The 21,104-nt window shown below is 40.9% G+C and overlaps 1 protein-coding gene across 1 annotated transcript in view; it reads left to right on the top strand.

Moving 5' to 3' along the window:
* LOC114663277 (tripartite motif-containing protein 16-like protein) overlaps positions 1-8,082 on the top strand; it is a 32,093-nt gene extending 24,011 nt beyond the window's left edge. Inside the window, exons 5-6 of the mRNA XM_028817010.2 lie at positions 1,238-1,303; positions 7,374-8,082. Coding sequence (XP_028672843.2) covers positions 1,238-1,303; positions 7,374-7,948 — 641 coding nt within the window. The 3' untranslated portion in view covers positions 7,949-8,082. The remainder of the gene's footprint in view (positions 1-1,237; positions 1,304-7,373) is intronic.
* The last annotated feature ends 13,022 nt before the right edge of the window (positions 8,083-21,104 follow it).

Raw genomic sequence — 21,104 nt, 5'->3', positions numbered from 1 at the left:
TTATTCATGATGGCCTGAGCATTAACCAACATCCTCCTGTCTGCTGCTGTCTCTGGAGAGTGCAGGCGATTGTCTAGGACAGGCCTGGCCTTCCAGATTGCTGCTCCGGCTATCGTCTGTCCTCACTCCACTCCACTCGCACCCACAGACTGACAGCGCACACATATACAGGACTGTGTTACTTCACTCTCATCCCACACCTAGCAGGCTTGAGGCTGTAGGCCTCTGAAACAGGTTCACTTCATGGTCTTAAATCTGCCCAGTGACAGGATTTCTCTATTGACATAATTTTGATGCAGATCACCTCCTGTGTGTCATGAATGGGACTAGATAAAGAAAATGCAAGGGGTGAGCTTTCATGCAACAGAATAAAATGAAGATAAATCGCTATTATCTTCCCCTTCTAGGGGGTGTCCAGGTGCTGAAGGATGCATTGCTTTCTGATTACAAGTCGGCGGAGGGTCAAAAGGGTAAATATCTTACATAGAGAGACAGACAGATAAAAAGGCAGTGACAGGCATTATAGAAGACTGACACGCTAGCTGTAGATGAATAGATGCTACTCCATTGAACCCTGAGGGGAAATTCACAAGGGCTCAGTGCTCTGCATCCTGATGGAGTCAGCCTCTCTTTGGATTTTTGCAGTTTTCTTTATTTCAAGTTCATCACTTACTGCCATTCAGCGTTTACAAAATCAGGTCTCCATGTATTAAAGCTGTCAATAGTAGAAAGTCAAGGACATCCTTTGACAGTATCAAATGAAAGCATGTGGAGTGTGTGTCTGTCTGTGTGTAAACAGGCCCTGCTATGGACTGGTGCCCCATGCAGTTCATCCAGTGCCACCCAGTCCTTGTATTAGCTTACACAGGTTTCAAGGCTGGCTAATAGACTTGTTTTCAGCATTGCGCCATGTTTGAGCTTTAGAGCAAAGCTTTGAAACATATTCTGTTCACATTTCTATTCAGCTCTATAAAAGCTAACAGTTGTAAAAACGAAAAACATTGAGGTGGCCCGGTGCATGGGGTTAGTGTGAACAGCACACATCTCAATAGCTGTGAGATTTTCAACATACGTGGAGGGCATGTTGAAGGCCCCAAATCAGCCTGGTATCAAAGTACCCTGCGATGGCCTGGCATCCTGTCCAGGTGTGGTTTGATTTTGGTGCCCACACTCTACCTACAAGCAGATGTTCCCATCCTTTCTGCTCACTGACTCTCTTTTTTTTTCTTGACCTCAGCCAGGAAGGCACAGATTTACAGTGTGACATGTCCTGAAAGAATCAGCAGAGAAACGTTTAAACCATGTAAGTGAGATTCTGTCTTTCTTTGTTTCTATTTGCTTTCTTCTTTATATTAGTTGTCCGTTCCACAATCTGCCATCTCCTAATGTAAGAAAAGGTGGCAATAAGGAAGGCCCAGCAACTAAAGATGCCTTTCCTGGGTAAAGGTCTACCACATCTTAGGGGATGCCAGCAAATGTGTTCTTAGATGAGTCGAGAGTCACCTCTTATGGGCCCAAGACTGCCCTGTGGTCTTCTGTCAACCGGCTGGTATGGCAGCAGATGTCCAGTTTCAACGTGATGACCAAATTACTCCTGATGGCTTTATTTAATTCGTAATAACTGACATGAACTCCAAATCTCTTCCATATTGCTGAAATCCTGTACATCCAGGCCTTCAAAAATGGCCACTTGATAGCTACGGGTGAATGTGGGGCTGAGCTGTAGGCCAAGAGCTGTGTGCAGAACTGACTTCTGCGTCCACTGAGATTTGATGCCAGTGAGCCATGGCAGAGCTTTAGCATCAGCACACCCCCGTAAAGCCAGACCCCATTTTGAAAGTGCATGATGCCCTATCCTGTTGTGAAGAAGTCTAACATGGTGGGTGACACGAGGGGCCCACAGGCTGGGGACTCTCAAGTCAGGGAATGTCACTGATGACACAAAAGGAGAGAACAGCCATGTGTGACCAAAAACGATACAACTGACTCTGATGAAGTTAATAAAAATGTTAAAATAATCCAGCTGTTAAAATCAGTGGTCTAAGTCCCCAAAGGCACCTGAATGTTACACCATGTCTACATTTCCTAAAGTTTTTGCATTGAAATTCAAACATGTACTTTAAAAACATGCAGTTATTATTTTTGTTAGTGTTATACCAATAATCCCTTCAAAGGCTGGTGGCTCCTATCATTTGTAGAGGAAACAGACAGAAAAAGAATGTGAGGGTAGGACAGTGATGGCCATGATGATTACAAGAAAGTTCCTTCACCCTTTAAGGAACATCACCACAGGTCTGTGTCATCAGTGACATTTAAAGAGTTTCTGAAATAAAATTTCCATTTAAAGGTTTACACTTTCATATTACACGGTTAACAACAATATGCCACATGTCAATACATAGTACTGGTACTCATTTTCTTGATTTATATGTACTGACGTAGGTGCAAGGAGTGGGGGAATGGGGGGTTATGGCAGTCCTGGTGCAATGCCAGAGAAAGGTTGCAAAGGGATAATTTAAGCTTTTTTCATATCATGTTTCTGTAAAAATATCGAATCAGTCACATCACATAAGTGCTGAGGTATCTTTGAATGGCTTAACAACCAAAATAAGTCTCTTTTAAATCACCGGTCTGTCAGCCAGCTTACAGTGTGGACTGCCCTAATATCACAAAATTCTATGAAATAGAAGTGTAATGATTATTCCTGCCCATTATTCCAGTTTGCAGTATCATCGCTAATTTATGCAAAGAACACAATCAACCAAGTAATGCACAGTGTCAGCTTTTAACTGAGACAGCAGCTACGGAGATCTTTTTTAGCGTGCCAGGAGCAAAGGTATAGGTGGAGCAGTGTTTTCCAATTGTTTTCTGTGGTGGCAAATTTTTGTAACCCATGAAATCCCAACGCATGGAACGATTCTACCAACCACAAAAGCGTTATGTCTCTCAAATGTGAAACTGTCCGAAGCGGTGGGATGGGGTGACAAAAAAGCAGCTTGAAGATTGATGTTCAAAGACTAACACTTAGTGTACAGTGTAGAGTATAATTTTCAATCGTTGATGATGATGAACAACTGAGGATAGTATTCATGACATTTTAACACAAGTTTTAATGTAGGCCCATTTAAGAGATACGTATTGTTTCAATCAAATCGGTCTTCAGCAGGGCATTCAAAGTTAACAGTTGTTTTGATCCTTCTTTACTTTTACACGTCTCTGTCTCACATGCTGTGCCAACCTGAGAATTAATACGCTGGCCTCGTTCTCCTATTGTCGGAAGGCATTCAGGTTCAGGCTGTACTTGTTCAAGTAGTTAACAGTTCAGGTTTGAGATCATTGTCTAAGTTTAAACTATGCCATTATTGTTTTTTTAATTCCTTTGGGTTGATCCTACATTAAATTTGTGATTTATCAGTGTGTATATGCTTCATGATTTATGTATTAATTTTATTATTACATCTTTTAATGTTAGATGCTATTAATTGCAATTAGCTACATACATTTATGAGATTAATTAGTTAATTTTTTATTTGATTCCCAGACCCAATATATATATATATATGTATTGTGGAAGCCAGCCCTGGACACAGACAGACAGACACCTCCATGTCTAGAAAAACACAATTTTATTTATAGTGAAAGTCCACAGCACACAGCGCCCCAGCACCAATCATCCTTCTTCTCTGTCCTTTACAAAGTCCTTTACAAGGTCCTTCACCACCTCCACTCTTCTCCATGGAGCTCTGTCCTCTTCCTCCCGACTGCAGCCATTGAATGGAGGGAGGCGGCCCCTTTTATACACTCCCGGATGTGCTCCAGGTGCCTGATGACCGACTTCTGGCAGCACTCCCCAGTACGGCGGAATTGCTGCCCTTGCATCCGGAAGCACTCTGGGCATAAACCATCCCTGGTTTGTCAGTACTTCCTGGTGTCCCGGAAGTGCTGTTCCCCCAGGGATCAAGGACCGGTCAGGTACCCAGAGAAAAGAGGCGCCGCTCTCCCGGTTCCTCCTTCCTCCTGGCATCCCGGAGGGCAGGGCCCCTGGCCGTCTATTACAATACAGTATATTATATATATATATATATATATATATATATATATATTTATTATGGGGAACAGCTCAGACACAGACAGGTGGACACCGAAGGTTCAAACACCAACACACGTTTATTCATTATTATTTACATAAAGTGTAGCATGCACAACATAGTGCCTCCGCACCAATCACCCTTAGTCCAGGCCTCTTTACAATGCCTCTGTTCACCTGACCGCCTCCACTCCTCTCCTCCAAGCTCCGTCCTCTTCCACCCAACTCCAGCCATCGAACGGAGAGAGGCGGCCCCTTTTATCCCCACCCGGATGTGCTCCAGGTGCCTTCCAGTGAGTGCCTGCCGGCACTCCCCGGTATGGCGGAAGTGCCGGCTGTGCACCCGGAAGCATTCTGGGTGTCCCTGGTCTTCTTCCCCCCAGCACTTCCAGGTGTGGCGGAAGTGCTGAGGGCCAGGGCTCCTCAGGCATCAGGGTGCCCCCTGGCAGGTGACCACGGGCCCCTATAGAGTTGAGCTTCTAAGCTTTGCCCCCGTGGTCCCCAAAGCCACCAGGGCGGTCACCCCCTCATGGTCTGGAGGAGGCGTAATCCCTCCTCCAGTCCTTCTGGGTGTCACGGCTGGGTATCACCCCCAGCCGGGTTGCCACAATATATAAACTGTATATAAACTGCTCAAAAAAATTAAAGGAACATTTTGAAAACACATCAGATCTCAATGGGAAAAAAAAATCCTGCTGGATAGCTGTACTGATATGGACTGGGTAATGTGGTAGGAACAAAAAATTATGTGGCAGGCTAGTCCATTTTGCCGAAATTTCATTACAGCAACTCCAAATCGTACTCAGTAGTTTGTATGGCCCCCATGTGTTTGTATGCATGCCTGACAACGTCAGGGGTGGGGGAGCATGCTCCTAATGAGACGACAGATGGTGTCCTGGGGGATCTCCTCTCAGATCTGGACCGGGGCATCACTGAGCTCCTGAACAGTCTGAGGTGCAACCTGGCAGCGTCGGATTGACCAATGGAGACACAGCAAACCTTCTGGCAATGGCATATATTGATGTGCCATCCTGGAGAAGTTGGACTACCTGTACCAGCTCTGTAGGGTCCAGGTATCGCCTCATGCTACCAGTAGTGACACTGACCATAGCCATATGCAAAACTAGTGAAAAAACAGTCAGAAAAGATGGAGAAGGAGGGAAAAAATGTCAGTGGCCTCCACCTGTTAAACCATTCCTGTTTTGGGGGTCGTCTCATTGTTGCCCCTCTAGTGCACCTGTTAATAATTTCATTAACACCAAAGCAGCTGAAACTGATTAACAACCCCCTCTGCTACTTAACTGACCAGATCAATATGCCAGAAGTTTCATTGACTTGATGTTATACTCTGATTAAAAAGTGTTCCTTTAATTTTTTTTGAGCAGTATATATATATATATATATATATTCCAATGACAACAGATAGCAATAATGCATTAACTAAATCAGTAATATTAGCTGCCAACAATATTAACCAAATATTGAAGTTAATCTGAGCTGATTACATTTTTTGTCTGTCATAGTTGCTTTTCTCACAATTCAGCCAGTACAAAACTAGCAAGCAAGACAGCCGCCTATGTGTGTCTGTGAAATTTACAAACGTGCCACAACACTTTTCGACTAATGCTAGCAACTTCAACGACATGTATTGGTCCCGTGGTCTCTTGCAGTAAAAAATAATGCACAGCCATGCATCAGCTTGGCACTGTAACATCAGCTAATATTCGTTAAACATGTGATATCAAAACTAACAGACATAACGCTACTCCATTACTCCAGTAAATCGCTAGCTTTAGTGTAGTGCCAATTGATGTAACTTTATCGAGCTTACTGGAAGCTGAACACATTTTAGATTTCTAACCATAAATTTGCTATGCTCCTGATTTGTGTTGACTTGAAGCCACCTCTCTGCTCTGTAATGGCAAATAATTAAAAACAGGTGACTGTCAAGACAATTCCTAAAACAGCTATAACTGCAACAGATTCTAGTTGCGGACCCCCCAGGGCTCTCTGCTTTGTTGAATAGGCTGTCGCTTTACGTTAGACATGTACTTCAGTGATACACCAGGCGACATTATGGTTAAATTCAGGGTTGTGGGAGGATCTGACTCAAATTAAGAAAACCATGTGTGACAAACGTGCAATCCAATTGGCTGTCCAGGGGAGCTCCTTAATCGTGAAGCTGCGGATGTCTGCATCCCCCCATCCGCCCTTTGATCACAAGCCCCACGCGTATTGCATGATGTGTGTATATTAAAGTGCGTCACTGCTGATATTCATGGGTCTCTGAATTTTTCATTACAGCGGTAATGCCCCTTTTTTTTGGGCTAAACTGTAATGAATGGTAAATTATTTTTCTTTTCTGCGTGTGTGCAGCATTCAAAACACAATTTAGACACATACAAGTAAGCAACACAACCAACACCTTGGAAAGTAACTTTTCTAAGCCTGCTGTGTTGGAATGTGGTTTTCTTCTGTGGAGGGTGACCAATCAGGGAATGAGGTGTTTAGTGAACAGGATCCAATCAGGGAAGGGCCATGTAATAAGCATGAGCAAATCAGAGTGCAATTAGACTCCAACTTCTGAAACGCCGCGCCGACTTGAGAGTGCAGTGCGGGCAGTTGAAAAGGCAAAGTCCGTGGAGAGTATTTTTAGAAGTCTCCATTTTTGAGGGATGAGAACGCCGAGGTAGTGTGGGCAAAACGTAAAAACGGAGACTAATGTCTGTGTTTTTAAATGAAGAGTAGTGCGGACAGGATCTCATAGTTTCCTCTTTTATATTTTATGTTATTCTTTTTTTTTATTGTCTGCCGCTGTCTTATTGGCTCTTTTTAGCACAAACGACTTTTTGGAGTACATGTTTTTAGGCAATGACAATAAACTTGAATTCAATTGGATTTGTCCTGAGTCAGTTTGTCATCCCAAGTAACAAAGAAGAGGATATCAATAAAAAAAAAAAAGAGGGACCTTCATAGCACCTCGTTTTAGTCCAAGTCCGTTAGCACTATAAAAGGCTGCAGTTTGTCAGGTATGACCCCCTGCTAATTAAAACGCAAGTCTGCATCTGTCCTAATGTTACTTGTGTGACATCCAAAACCAGCCAATCAGTTATCTTCATCATTATTAGTTATTTCTGAACTTTGTCACGTAGTGCTGGGTAATAATTCAATACACATTACGTCACATGGCAGGCAGGGGTCCTTTTGCTTTCTCCTTTTTAATTCTACATTTATAAAGATTGTAGTTGGCCCAGAAGCTCATGGTGTTCTTCTCCTTTCTGATTAGACACCTTCCAGCCGACTCTGGACAAAAACACGCTACAACGGAAACTCTGGCTGTCTGAAGACCAGAGGATGGTGACCCTCGGGAGGGAGAGCTGGCCCTACCCCAATCACCCTGAGAGGTTCGACCAACTGCACCAAGTCCTGTGCATCGAGAGCCTGTCCGGGGCTCAGAGTTACTGGGAGGTGCAGTGGAGCGGCAGGGGAGCCATGATCGGAGTCACCTACAAGAGCATCGGAAGAAAGGGAGCAGGTAATGACTGCAGCCTTGGGCTCAACAACAAGTCCTGGGGTCTCTGGTGCTCGGGTAGCATGTTTGCTGCCTGGCATGATAACCAGGAGACTAAAATAGCTGCCGCTCGGTGCCACAGGATCGGAGTGTATCTGGACTATCCAGCTGGGACACTGGCATTTTATGGGCTTTCAGAAACGGCCATGATCCTTCTGCACAAATTTGAGACAACGTTTATTAAACCTCTGCATCCAGCATTTTGTTTTTTTTACCATTATCCTGGATTTTATGTTAATTTTGAGTCCAGCATAACAATCTGCCAGCTGAGCCAGTCTGCTCAACCCTAATGAGACGGCCCAAAAAGTCAGTTGACCAAATGTAGAGCTGCACCTTGCAGGTTTTTTTTTTTTATAAATGATGAAAGATTGTCATTTTATATAGGGGTTGAATGAAGCTGCACTCACCAACTAATGTTATTTTTTTTAAAACACCTGTCGTGTTGGACGCAGCCATCTTGAATACTTTCCATGGGTGTGTGGTTCAGTCATTCTAAAACTCATTGAGATGTCTGAGATGGCACACAGTTCTGGGATTTGAACCAATAGCCACATACTTCCTAGTTCACCGTCTTCATGCTGCCAAAAACAATAATGTTCTCATTTCACCTGAAGCCCTTAATAAAGCTTACAGCATAACTGAAAGTAAGTGACGCGGCTTTCTAGTTTCAATCTGGAGGAACTTTTGGCTGCTGTTTTCTGTTCCAATAAACATTCTGAATCAGAGATGAATTCCCGTTTCTTGTTTAATTTGACTATCAGTTTCTGCTATCCAGCCACAGAGTTTGATTCAGTTTGGTCTCCTTTGTTCTCAACACGTATATTAGTAACTGATCATTTCGGTATTTTTTTCCCCCCCAGGGTGTCAAAGTGGCACCAGGGGTAATGCTGCTGCCACATGGATGCATTCATTGGTCATCATCCACATGCAGTCTGCATTTTCCCCTTGAGTTGACCCCCCAGATACACGTAGATCAGTTAATCGCTGCTTGTAGGCGCCTATTGCAGTCAGAAAATACGAGGGACGTTCAAAAAGCTTCCATAGTTTTTTTTTCACTCTATTTATTAAGAATTTCAAAAACAAATTCCGAGCACTTTTCTCTATAGTCACCTTCCTTTGTGATGCAATTTTCCCAGCGTCGTACCAACTTTTGAATGCCCAAGTACTACTCCTCCCGCCTTCACCGTTTCCAACGAAAATACAAAAATGCGGAAACGTTTTGAACGTCCTTCATATTTAGACTCCTTCAGCTTTTCACATTTTATGTTGCAGATTGTGCTCAGATCATTTCAGATTTTCCCCACTCGAGTGACATTCAATAACCCAGAATGAAAAAGCGAAAACAGGCCTTTTGAAAGTTTTGTATATTTATTAAAAATTAAAAACTGAAATATCCCATTGACACAAGTATTCATACACTTTGCTCAGTACTTCACTGAAACCCCTCTGGCAGCAGTTTCAGCTTGGAGTCTTCTTGGGTCTGACACCCACACCTGGATTTTGTGGATTCTTCTTTGTAGATGGTCTCAAGCTTGGTCAGGTGGGAGGGAGACCACTGGTGGACAGCTGTTTCCAAGTCCCACCAGGGATGTTCAATTGAGTTTATGTCCAGGATCTGGCCGGACCCCTTAAGGATATTCTCCAAGTTGTAATAAGCCCCTCCTGTTTTGCATTTGCTTTGGGGTCATTGCCTCTTGGAAGGTGAACCTTTAGATCAGTCTGAGCTCTACAGGTTTTCATTGAGGATATCTCTGTTCTTTGCTCTGTTCAGCATTCCTTCAGCCCCGTATAGTCTCCTAGTCTCGGCCACTGAAAAAACAACCCTGCAGCATGATGATGCTGCCACCACCATGCTTCACCTCTGAAATGCTGTCCTGCAGGTGATAAGTAATTCCTGGCTTCCTGAAGATATGATATTTCACTAGACCAGAGAATTAAGTCCTTCAGATGCCTTGTTGCAAACTCAAATCAGACGTTCATTTGTTGCCTGGCCATTCTGCCATAAAGCCCAGATTGATGTTGTGCTGCACTCGTGATTATCCTTCTGGAAGTTTCTCCCATCTCCAGACAAATTAGCCAGACTGACCAGTGGGCTTTTGGTCACCTCTCTTACCAAGTTCCTTCTGGTTGGAGTTTCAGGCCCTGACTTTGTTGGTCTTCTGTTGGCTCACTCGCCTCACATTTCATTTCTGTTTGAGGAAACAAATGAAGCACTTCAGAGGAACGATGAAGAAATTCAAGGGAACAAATCTTAAAAAACAGTCGATTAAAATGAATTCAAAAGAAATTAATTAGCAGCAAAAACAGGTCACTAATTAAGAAAAGGGTTAGAACAGGGGTCCTCAAAGTCCTGGAGGGCCGCAGTGGCTGCAGGTTTTTGTTCTAATCCGGTTGCTTTAATTAGAAAGCAATTCTTGCCAATAATTTAATTTCATGGCTTGTTAGAGCTTTAACTCTGCTATGTCAGGTCATTCTCATATCCTAGATTTTCTTCTCCTTTCTAAGGATATCATCCAAATGATTTGAAGGCCGAAATGAATGAGTAATTCTCAGTCCTTCACTTTTTTTCTCTTCATTTTCCTTCCAAGTATTTAATTAAACCCAATAGTGCATGATAAATACACACAGGTGTAAATGGTAACAAGTTAAATGGAGAAATGCTGGTCTCTTTTGTCATTTGTGTGTTATTGCTAATTAGGAGCAATTAAAAACCAAGAATACAGCTGTTTAAGACTAAAATAAGCCATAAGAGTTCAAAATCTTAATGAGCGAGACAACTAAAGTGAAGCCGAAGTGTTACTTGAGCAATAAATGCTACTTATTAAGCAAAAGGGGTGGAACAAAAACCTGCAGCCACTGCAGCTCTCCAGGGGCCTCATGTATAACGCCATGCGTAGAACTCACACTATAACATGGCGTAAGCACAAAAGCGGGAATGTGCATACGCACAGAAAAATCCAGATGCAGGAATCTGTACGTACGCAGAGTGAAAAGTAACGCACGTGCACGCGCCTTCTGTCCCGCCCCAACTCCTCCCAGAATTACGCCTCTTTGAATATGCAAATCAATATAAATAGCCTTCTGTGAAAAGACAATGGGAAAAGGAATGGGAAATCACATATCAAAGTCGCCGTGAAAAGGCAAGTCGTAGCCCACCCTCTGAGTGTCATATGAAAGCTTATTAGGGTACAGACAAAAAAAATAAGCACACAGTGGGGGAAAAAAGCACGAAATGTCAACTTTAGTCTCGAAATTTCCACTTTAATCACGTAGTTTATTTTGCCATTAAAGTAGAACATCATAAACTTCATCTTAAAATTGTTTAATTTACTAGTTTCTCAAATCCTATTGTAACTAAAGTAGGACGTTAAATGCTTTGTTCTGTATTTGATCTTCTTTGTGCTCTGTGTGTGAATCACTACCTGCTTCTTAAACGGGCTTTCTCTTTCTCCGACAGGACACATAATCCATTACATTCGTGATATTACAGCTCTCTGAATAATTAAAATACTGAGATGTATACGTGATATCTTTTTCATGATGATAGGAATGAAAGCATGTTATTAAACATGGGAACACGGTGGCACAGTGCTTGTTCATATCTCACGCAAGAGGCTTGCTGTGCCATGTGCGACATTCAATGACATAATTTATCACAGCAGTACTGTCTCTTTCAAACGTACTAACCTCCACTTCCTGTCCTTACTTTTCTTTCTCCAAATACCCAATCGCCACACAATCAGCTATGTAATAGACGTGAAGCCATTTGTAAGCTTAGAACGCTGATTCTTCAAAACTTTTAAGGAACATTGAAATATCTTAGTAGTACATGTTTAATTATTCTATCCGTCTATCTTCCCAGTGTCGCGTCAGAGCAAGAATACAACGCAATGCAGGAACAATCCCTGAACTAGCTAGCGCTGCGGCACCGTGTCCTCACGTTTAATTATTAACAATACAGATTATTTAAATGAAGTTAAAGTTTTATCTGTATAATATAATCAACATATTTTGCTGCATTTCATCTTAAAAATGAATACCGTCATCATATGTAAATACGCGCTTTATAAAGTGGCGCAGGTTGTGCAATATTATAACTGTAGTGCAAGTTTACAGTGAGGTAATTGAACTTATAAGTAAACAGTTCTACAAGGAGCACCTGATGGACTGATTGAGTGCGTTTAGAGTTCTTGGGATGAAACTTTTTCTAAACCGCGAAGTCCGTACTGGGAAGTCTCTAAAGCGTTTTGCCGTGGCTCAGGCAGCGTCTGCTTCATGCTGTATACCGATAATTCTCTTTCTGATCAGCTGCTGCTGTGATTCCCCACACAGTTACAGTGATATAAATACTCAGAGTGGTGCTGTGAGAGTAATATGGAAAAAGATCTGCTGTGGCAACCCTTAACGGGAGCAGCTGAAAGAAGAAGAAGATGCAGTGAGAGTTACAACGCTAAAGCAGTTATGGTATTTGGAATACTATGGCTATTCCCTGGACCATTATATTGCTGCAGGTTAATTACAATCAAATGCATTACACTAATAAACAGTATGCAGTTAGTTTCAATGTATTTATAAAGCCGCGTCAGGAATGTGGAGCCAAGAAAGAAAGGGTAACCACACAGGAACAGTAGCACTGCTTTGATGCTGGGTGCCGCCAGTCTGCAAAACCAAGCGGAGAAATTGCGTACGCCAAGGTATGAGGTACCGTGGAAATGTGCGTGGCTTTACGCCAAGTTTAGGTTTTATACATCGCGATTTGAGCGTGGAAACGTTCGTACGCAACATTTCTGTGCGTACGCACCATTTATACAAGAGGCCCCAGGACTGGAGTTGGGGACCCCTGGTCTATAGATGTGTGTGTGCCTTTCCTAATCCTGTCAAATCAATTGAGCTGACACAGGTGGACTCCAAACAAGGTGAAGTATCATCTCAATGATCGTCAATAGAATGGCAGGCACCTGACCAATGCGATATTTCAGTTTTTACTTTTCAAAGAAATGTCTAAAATCCTGTCTTTGCTTTGTCATTCTGAGGTATTGAGTGCTGCCTGATGTGGGGAAAAAATTAATTACAATTATTTTAGCTCAAGGCCAAAAAAATACCAAAATGTTGAAACAAAGTGAAGGGGTCAGAATCCTTTCTGAATGCATCACAAATCAACAGGCCCTGTGGTAGATTGGCATCCCCCAATGGCTGTTTCCTGCCTGATGCCCAGTACTACCAGGATAGGCTCTGACCCCCATAACCCCGAATTAGATTCAAAAGGAGGTTGATTGTTCTCTTAGATTTTATTTCTGTGGAGTAAAGGCTGAAAAACATTAATATAGCCCAGAGTAAATGAAAACACAATGGGTGACATTATGGACCGGGCGTTTAGGATTGAAGATACATTGAGGATGTCTATAGTGAATGATGGTCTTGATACTGTGAGTACCCCCGAGGAGTATTTACTGTAATTTATATTTGTACATACAAGTCTTTACAAATTGGTTAATTATTTACTGTCTCTGAAGGATGTTTGATTGTCTAACTAGCCCTGAAAAAGAAAAGCAAATTCCAAAATATGACAATACTAGAACATTAGAAAAATTGTGAGGAGAACAGACCCAACAAGCTTGTCCTTTCTATTCATCTGTTTGTCCAAAATAACATCAGGCTGAGATCTGATGGTCCCTAATATCCTACTGTCCTTGTCCACCACACTACTTTGTAATTTATTCTATGTATCTATGGTTCTTTGTGTGAAGAAAAACTTTCTAACATTTGTGTGAAATCTGCCCTTAAGAAGTTTGTAATCAATCCTCCATATTCTTGTTGTAGAATTTCTCTAAAGTAATTTCTGGGATCTATTGCACTTATTCCTTTTATAATTTTACACATTTCAATCATGTCCCTTTTTAATCTCCAAACAGCTCACCTCTATCGGTCCTGGAATCTGCCTAATTGCTTTTCTCTGGATGTTCTCTACCTCTGCTATGACATTTTTGTAATATGGAGGCAAAAATTGAGCACAGTACTCCAAGTGAGGCCTCACTAGTGTATTAATCACTTAAGCAGAACCTCTCTTGACTTGTACTCCACACCTCATGATGTATGAGTGACATCTTACTAGCCTTTGTGGTCACCTATGTGCGCTGACTGGATGTAGACAGTGATGAGTCCAGTATGACTCCTAGGTCCTTTACATTAGATATACCTCAACATTTCAGACCTCCCGTTTTGTATTCAACTCTAACGTCTTTACTTCCTACTGTTATGGAAAAAAACTTTCCTCTGTTTTCAAAGAAATTAGTCATGGATTCAGATGAGAATGCAGAACAATTCTTTATCTGCACATAGATATGCACAAATATCTTGGTCCGTGGAGTGAGACATCAGTAATATAATTAATTTGCTTTACTGCTATCATTACCTCATCTAATACATCACATCATCTGACTTAATATGCATAGCTTTATTATTTATCCAATCAACGAGAGCCACCAGTATTTTCTGACTCCTTTCGACTCTCCAATTTAACTGAATGTTGCCTCGTAAATAGCCATGATCTGCTGATTCTTGTAATGATTTTAGCACCACTTCATAGGAGGGGTGTTTGGGCTTTCTCATCAGTTTATCCTCAATTTATAGAGGGGTGTTCGTTACTCATTTACCTCATTCTAACCTTCAAAAATCAAACTGCTGGTTTCTCTGAGGTGAGGCAGACCTCACGTACTTAAGCTTTAAGCCACGTTTAATTAACCCCTTTAATTACCTTCAGTCCTTTTCCTTATGTTTTAATTAGGGAATTGTTACAAATGCATTATTTTCACTTTTACTTCAAAACTTTAGTAAAAACAATATTTGGAATTAACTTTTCTTCAAGATCTCATTGAATTTTGATTCCATGTTTGGACTTACATTGTGACAAGGCAACGTATAACTGCCTGTGAGTGAATATCATTTCTTTCTCTCTAAAAAGCGCTATATAAATGCAAAGAATTATTATTATTATTAATAAATAAAATTACTTTTTCAAATGTTTGTCCGTGTTCTTTCTTCTTCGCTTAGTCGTTGATGTGTCATCTAGAACGTATAATATTATTCTCCTGATAAAATTTATAAGAGCGCAGGAAGTGTGTCTGCCAAAAGCATTCACATGACTGAGGTTAGATGACCATGGTCTTTTTGAAAATAGTTGTACTGTAAGTAGGGCATGACTTGAAAGAATCTCATGTTAAAAGTCTCCGTCTCACGGAACTTCATACTGCTCCAACGTTTTGGAATCTTTTAATTCTCGCTGGCTACACGAATTAGACGATATACAAGTCTCCGACTTAAAGTTTAAATCTGAACAATACATTCGATATTTTCACCGTTCCATTATTTCACCGAGTAATAATTTCCGTTTGTTTGCACTAATGTGATCTTTCCTATTCTTTTTTTGAGACTTTCGAATTTTCGTACTTACATTATCTCTAACCTGCTCTGCATATGTACCGCACCAACATTTTTGAATTCTTTATGACGTTTTTACTTTGTTGGCTACTCTTTGTCCTTTATTTCTGGCCCTGGGTGTGGACTCGTCTCGCAGGATGTATAAGTGTCTCTCTGAGAAAATCAGGTCTTGTGTTCTTTCAAGATTTTTTTTTTTTTAATAATAGAGAGATAATTCATTGTTACAATTCATTTAAGTATAATCTAATAATTTGTAAATGATTATATATATATTAACTACAAATTCTATACTACATGTAATACTTTTCATTTACTTACATTAAATTCCATCTGCCACAAATCTGCCCAAGCCTACATGCTGTCCAAGTCTCCCTGTAAGTAACAATTTTAGATGATTCTACATAATCTGCAAACCTACCCACCTAATTCATTATATTCTTGTCCCTATCATTTATGTATATTATAAAGAGCAGCAAACCCATATCGCTGACCCTAACGGACACCCGGAAGACTTGCTTGGTTGTCAATGAGTGGACACTTTTTCAGTTTTACTTTCCTGTTAAATTTTACCTTCATATGTTTAATGTAATATACCTGGAAGACCAGTAATGGAAGCTGTTGATAGATCAAACATAATGCTTGTTTTGTTGGTTTTGATAAATGTATTTTCTTTAACCTGTTCTTAATTTACACTGCCACTTTTAGTATTTGGTGTTATTACTATGGTGTGACATTCAATTACACTGACGGGCATCGTCCTGCAAATTTTACTTTTTTGGTCAGTCTTGCCTGTTTAATTTTATAAAACAGAAAATATTTGATAAAACAAACATTGTGCAGCCGCCAGGACCTTTGTTCTAGAATGGCCAAAGCAAATGTCCACCATGCATTAAATCACATCGATACCCCACTGAAGAATAATGAAGAAGAAGAGCGGGCAGTGTACTGTTAGGACAGCGCTTTTTGATAAATTTATTTATTTTTCAGTTATTCATGCTGCCACTTATAATCCAATTTTATACACTATTACAAACACAACTTAATGAAAATAAAAACTCCAACATATGCAGTAGAAACACCACTGCACACACAAATCTACATTTTAACTTTAACATAAATCAGGTTTAATATTCATGTGTACAATGAAATGCCTGCTCAGTCAGACAGCTGCCAAAAATGAAATAAATAAAAAGTATACATAGCAGGTGACATGTATAGATATAATTATATACAATACGTATTTGAAAGTTGTATATAATTATGCACGCCGTTTGTTATGTTTACAGTATTTGAATTCTTATTGGCTGCTCAGCAGCCTTACAACTTACAGGTAGAGGCAGGCGCTCGCACCAGTAGATTCAGTGGCAGTGACCCAGTGACGTTAGCAGGAAGGTCGGAGTGAGGAAAGCAGCTGTGCAAGGTGGCCGGGGACTTCATTGATCCTGTTTGCCTTTCTAAGGCAGTGAGTGTCTTGTGTGTCCTGAACAGAAGACACCTGAGTGCTGTTAGTATTCTGTGTCACCTTCACCACCCTCTGCATTTGATTTATTGTGCTTGAGGTGAGCAGATGCTCTACCAGGATGAGACACAGCCTGTGAATATGGACTTGACTGTAAATCAGTAGAAGTTTGGAGAACAGAAGGAGAAATACGAGAGGTCCTGAGGTGTCAGTGGAAGTAGAAGTGCTGGTGAGTTTTATTAACACGAGCTATAATGTGTTGTGCCCATTTCATTTTGTCACTTATGGTCCCACCAAAAAATTTAAAGCTGCTCATCCTGTTACCAGAACCTCCTTCAATGCAAACAGCAGAGTGGTCTGGTTTCTGACGTCAGTGACCAGTTCCATGGTTTTGCCCACATTACAGGTAAGATGGTTGTCCTGGCACAATTAATTCAGCAGGTAGACCCCTTTCCTATAAGCTGTCTCATCATTGTTGGTGGTCAGGGCTATGATGGCAGTGTCATCAGATAATGTAACAATAGAACTGGAGCTGTGCATGGCCACAGACTCACAGACGAACACACACAGTAGAGGGTTCAGCACACTACCCTGTGGAGTGCCTCTGTTGACTGTCAGTAGGGTAGCCAAAGGCTCTGTCACTGCGGCCTTTCTTTACACTCTGAATTTTAAGGTGGCAATATAAACTTTCAAGTATAGGAACTCTTGTGTTATTCAAGAAAACAGGAGGATAAAAAGTTTGCATCTTTATAACTGGAACGAAATTCTAAAATCATCTCTAAACTTGAGCAAAAGATGATGAAGGGCACTGAACAATGACATATTCAATCAACCATTTGATTGATTCACACACTTCATTCTGTGGTAATTATTTGGCACCACTTGAGTGTGACAGTTTGTGAATATGTAAAGCGAACATGAAATAGATAAGCAAGAAATGAAGACTTGCAGATGTGTTTCTCGCATGTACATCATAGTTCAAAAGTGACCCTGCAGACAAAAGAAAATGTGAAAAATTAATAACAAAACATATCATTGAAAAGGGAGCTTTTGTTCCCCTCTAGTGGCCAAAACTGGAAGGACACCATAAACCATCCAACATGAAATTTCAATGGTAGGTGACTTTCATGTGTTGAGATACATTCCTGTTGACAGTTTGAAGCAAAAAAGGTAATCTAAGTGAGGTGGGCTGCAAATGGTATGTGTGTGTGATGCAGAAGAGCCATCCTTTAGTCAAAAGCTTACAAAAATAAAATACATTGCAATATACCTGAATAATATATGGATGTGTCTTTTGGTAGAATGAAAAATACATTTCAAATATACATTTTTAAGACTCTATCTGAAATTTAATGAAACAAACGTTTCACTTAATAATTGTAACAAACATCCCAAAATAGAGAGGATTCACAAAGTAGATTTAATTTTAAATGGATAAATTTGCCATAATGGCAAAGTGGAGATGTTTTCAGAAAGATTTGCAAAACTATTGAAAATCTAAAACTGAAATCTCTTATCTATAGAAATATTCAGACCCTTTGTTGTGGCCCTCTGAATTGCTGTCAGGTGCATCCTGTTTGCTTCAATTCTCCACGAGATGTTTCTAGAACCTGACTGAAGTCCAACTGTGCAAACTGAATTGACTGGATGTCACTTAGAAAGGTTCACACCTGTGTATAGACGGTCCCACAATTCATACTGCATGTCAGGACAGAAGCCATTAAGTCCAAGCTGTAGACCACTGTGTTCAAATTGTGGTGATGCATAGATCAGGGCAAGGCTATGAAACCATTTTAAGCCTTGAGTGTTCCCAGGACCATAGCGGCCTCAGTAATTGTAAAATGGAAGAAGACTGAAACCACCAGGACTCCCTTGCTTGATCCAAACTGAGCAACAGGGGAAAAAAAGGCCTTGGTCTGGGAGGAGATCAAGAACCCAATGATCATTCTAACAGAGCTTAAAAGTCCCTGTTGAGATGGGAGAACCTGTTGGGGGGAGAACCATCTCAGCATCACTCCATCAATCAGGTGTTTATGGTAGAACAGCTAGACAGAAGCCACCCATCAGTAAAAGGAATAGGACAGCCTCCTTAGAGTTTGCCAAATGGCACTGAAAGACTCTGACAATAGATGAAAAAGACTTTTTGGTCTGATAAGACAAAAACTGAACTGTTTGAGAGCTCCAAACATCATGTCTAGTGAAGACCAGGCACTACTCCTCACCTGCCTAATACCATCCCTATGGCGAAGCATGGTGGTGGCATCATGCTATGAGAGCATTTATCAGGGGCTGGGACAGGGAGACTGGTCAGAATTGAGAGAAGAATGAATGCAAACAAATACAGAGAGGTCCTTGAAGAAAACCTGCTCCAGGCTGTGGTGACGGTTCAGCATGACAATGACTCAAAGTATACAGCCAAGACAGCGGAGCAGTGGCTTTAGTACAAACTTCTGACTGTCCCTGAGTGGCCCAGCCAAAGCCCCATGGAACATTTGTGGAGAGACCTGAAGATCGCAGTTTACAGATGCTTGCTGGCCAATATAACTGAGCTTGAGAAGATCTACCAGGAAGACTTGGACAGACTACTCAACTCCAGGAGTGCAAAGCTCATTGAAGGAAGCTTGAATATGAAATTTCTACCAAAGGGGTTTCTACAAAGTAATGAATTAAGGGTCTATATGCTTATAAAAAAACTGAAATCTCTCATTTATATTTTTAATACATTTGCGAAACTTTCTGAAAACACATTTTCACTTTGAGTTCAAAAATTGAAGGGGTCTTAAAACTTTGTGAACTGAATGCATGTACTGTTATTGACATAAGTACTGCTGCAGACATTTTATACCTTGCTGAAGAATTTGGTTCTTTAAAAAGCTCCTCAAAATGAGAGATGAGCAGCAATCTGACCTCTCCAAAGGCTCAGTTAGGCCACGTTACAGCTACTTCTGTATCTATTGACATTAAAAAAAAAAATCCTTAACGTACATTGACATTACAAATAGCAAATTTGTAAAAATGTACCTTCACATAGCTACTTTAATTTGATTCAAATGAAAATAAACATGGGTGGAGGCTATACATGTCCTCTTTTTAATACAATTGATACCATTTTATTAAATATCATTAAAACCGAGTTCATGTATGTTGCAAGTAAACCAATCTTATTAGCATAGAATCAATGTTGGCAGGTTGACTGGTTTCCCAAAATCAGGTGGTGATTTTTTTTCTGTCTATATTCAAATATTTTGAGGAATACACGGACTGGCCACTTTATTAGGTACATCTTGCCTTCAGAACTGCCATAATTCTTTGTGGCATGAATTCAACAAGGTGCTGGAATTATCCCTCAAGGATTCTGGTCCATATTGACACGATAGCATCACACAGTTGCTGCAGAACTGTCAGCTGCACATCCATGATGTGAATCTCCCATTCCACCACATCCCAAAGGTGCTCTATTGGATTGAGATCTGGGGCCTCATGTATAAACGGTGCGTATGCACAGAAATGTTGCGTACGAACGTTTCCATGCTCAAATCGCGATGTATAAAACCTAAACTTGGCGTAAAGCCACGCACATTTCCACGGTACCTCATACCCTGGCGTATGCAATTTCTCCACTTGGTTTTGCAGACTGGCGGCACCCAGCGTCAAAGCAGTGCTACTGTTCCTGTGTGGTCACGCTTTCTTTCTTAGACCCACATTCCTGACGCGGCTTTATAAATACACTGAAATTAACTGCATATTGTTTATTAGTGTAATGCATCTGATTGTAATTAACCTGTAGCAATATAATGGTCCAGGGAATAGCCATAGTATTACAAATACCATAACTGCTTTAGCGTTGTTAACACTCACTGCATCTTCTTCTTCTTTCAGCTGCTCCCGTTAAGGGTTGCCACAGTGGATCATCTTTTTCCATATTACTCTCACTGCACCACTCGGAGTATTTATATTACTGTATCCGAGTGGGGAACCACAGCAGCAGCTGATCGGAAAGAGAATTAATCGGTATACAGTTTCAAGCACACACTACCTCAACCACGGCAAAACGCGTCAAAGCCATTCCTGTACGGACCTCGCGTTTCAGAAACAGTTTCATCCCAAGAACTATAAACGCACTCAATCAGTCCATCAAGTGCTCCTTGTAGAATTGTTTGTACTTATAAGTACAATTACCCCACTGTAAACTTGCACTACAGTTATAATATTGCACAACCTGCGCCACTTTATAAAGCGCGTATGATGATGATATTTTTAAGATGAAATGCAGCAAAATATGTTGCTTACAGTATACAGATAAAACTTTAATTATTAACAATAGATTATTTAAATAAAGTTAAACATGTGAGGACACGGTGCCGCAGCGCTAGCTAGTTCAGGGATTGTTCCTTCATTCCGTTGTATTCTTGTTCTGACGCGACACTGGAAAGATAGACGGATAGAATAATTAAACATGTACTACTAAGATATTTCAATGTTCCTTAAAAGTTTTGAAGAATCGGCGTTCTAAGCTTACAAATGGCTTCACATCTATTACATAGCTGATT

This window comes from Erpetoichthys calabaricus, chromosome 12 (genome assembly GCF_900747795.2).
Source record: "Erpetoichthys calabaricus chromosome 12, fErpCal1.3, whole genome shotgun sequence".
NCBI lineage: Eukaryota > Metazoa > Chordata > Cladistia > Polypteriformes > Polypteridae > Erpetoichthys > Erpetoichthys calabaricus.
This window is presented reverse-complemented; position numbering and strand designations above follow the sequence as displayed.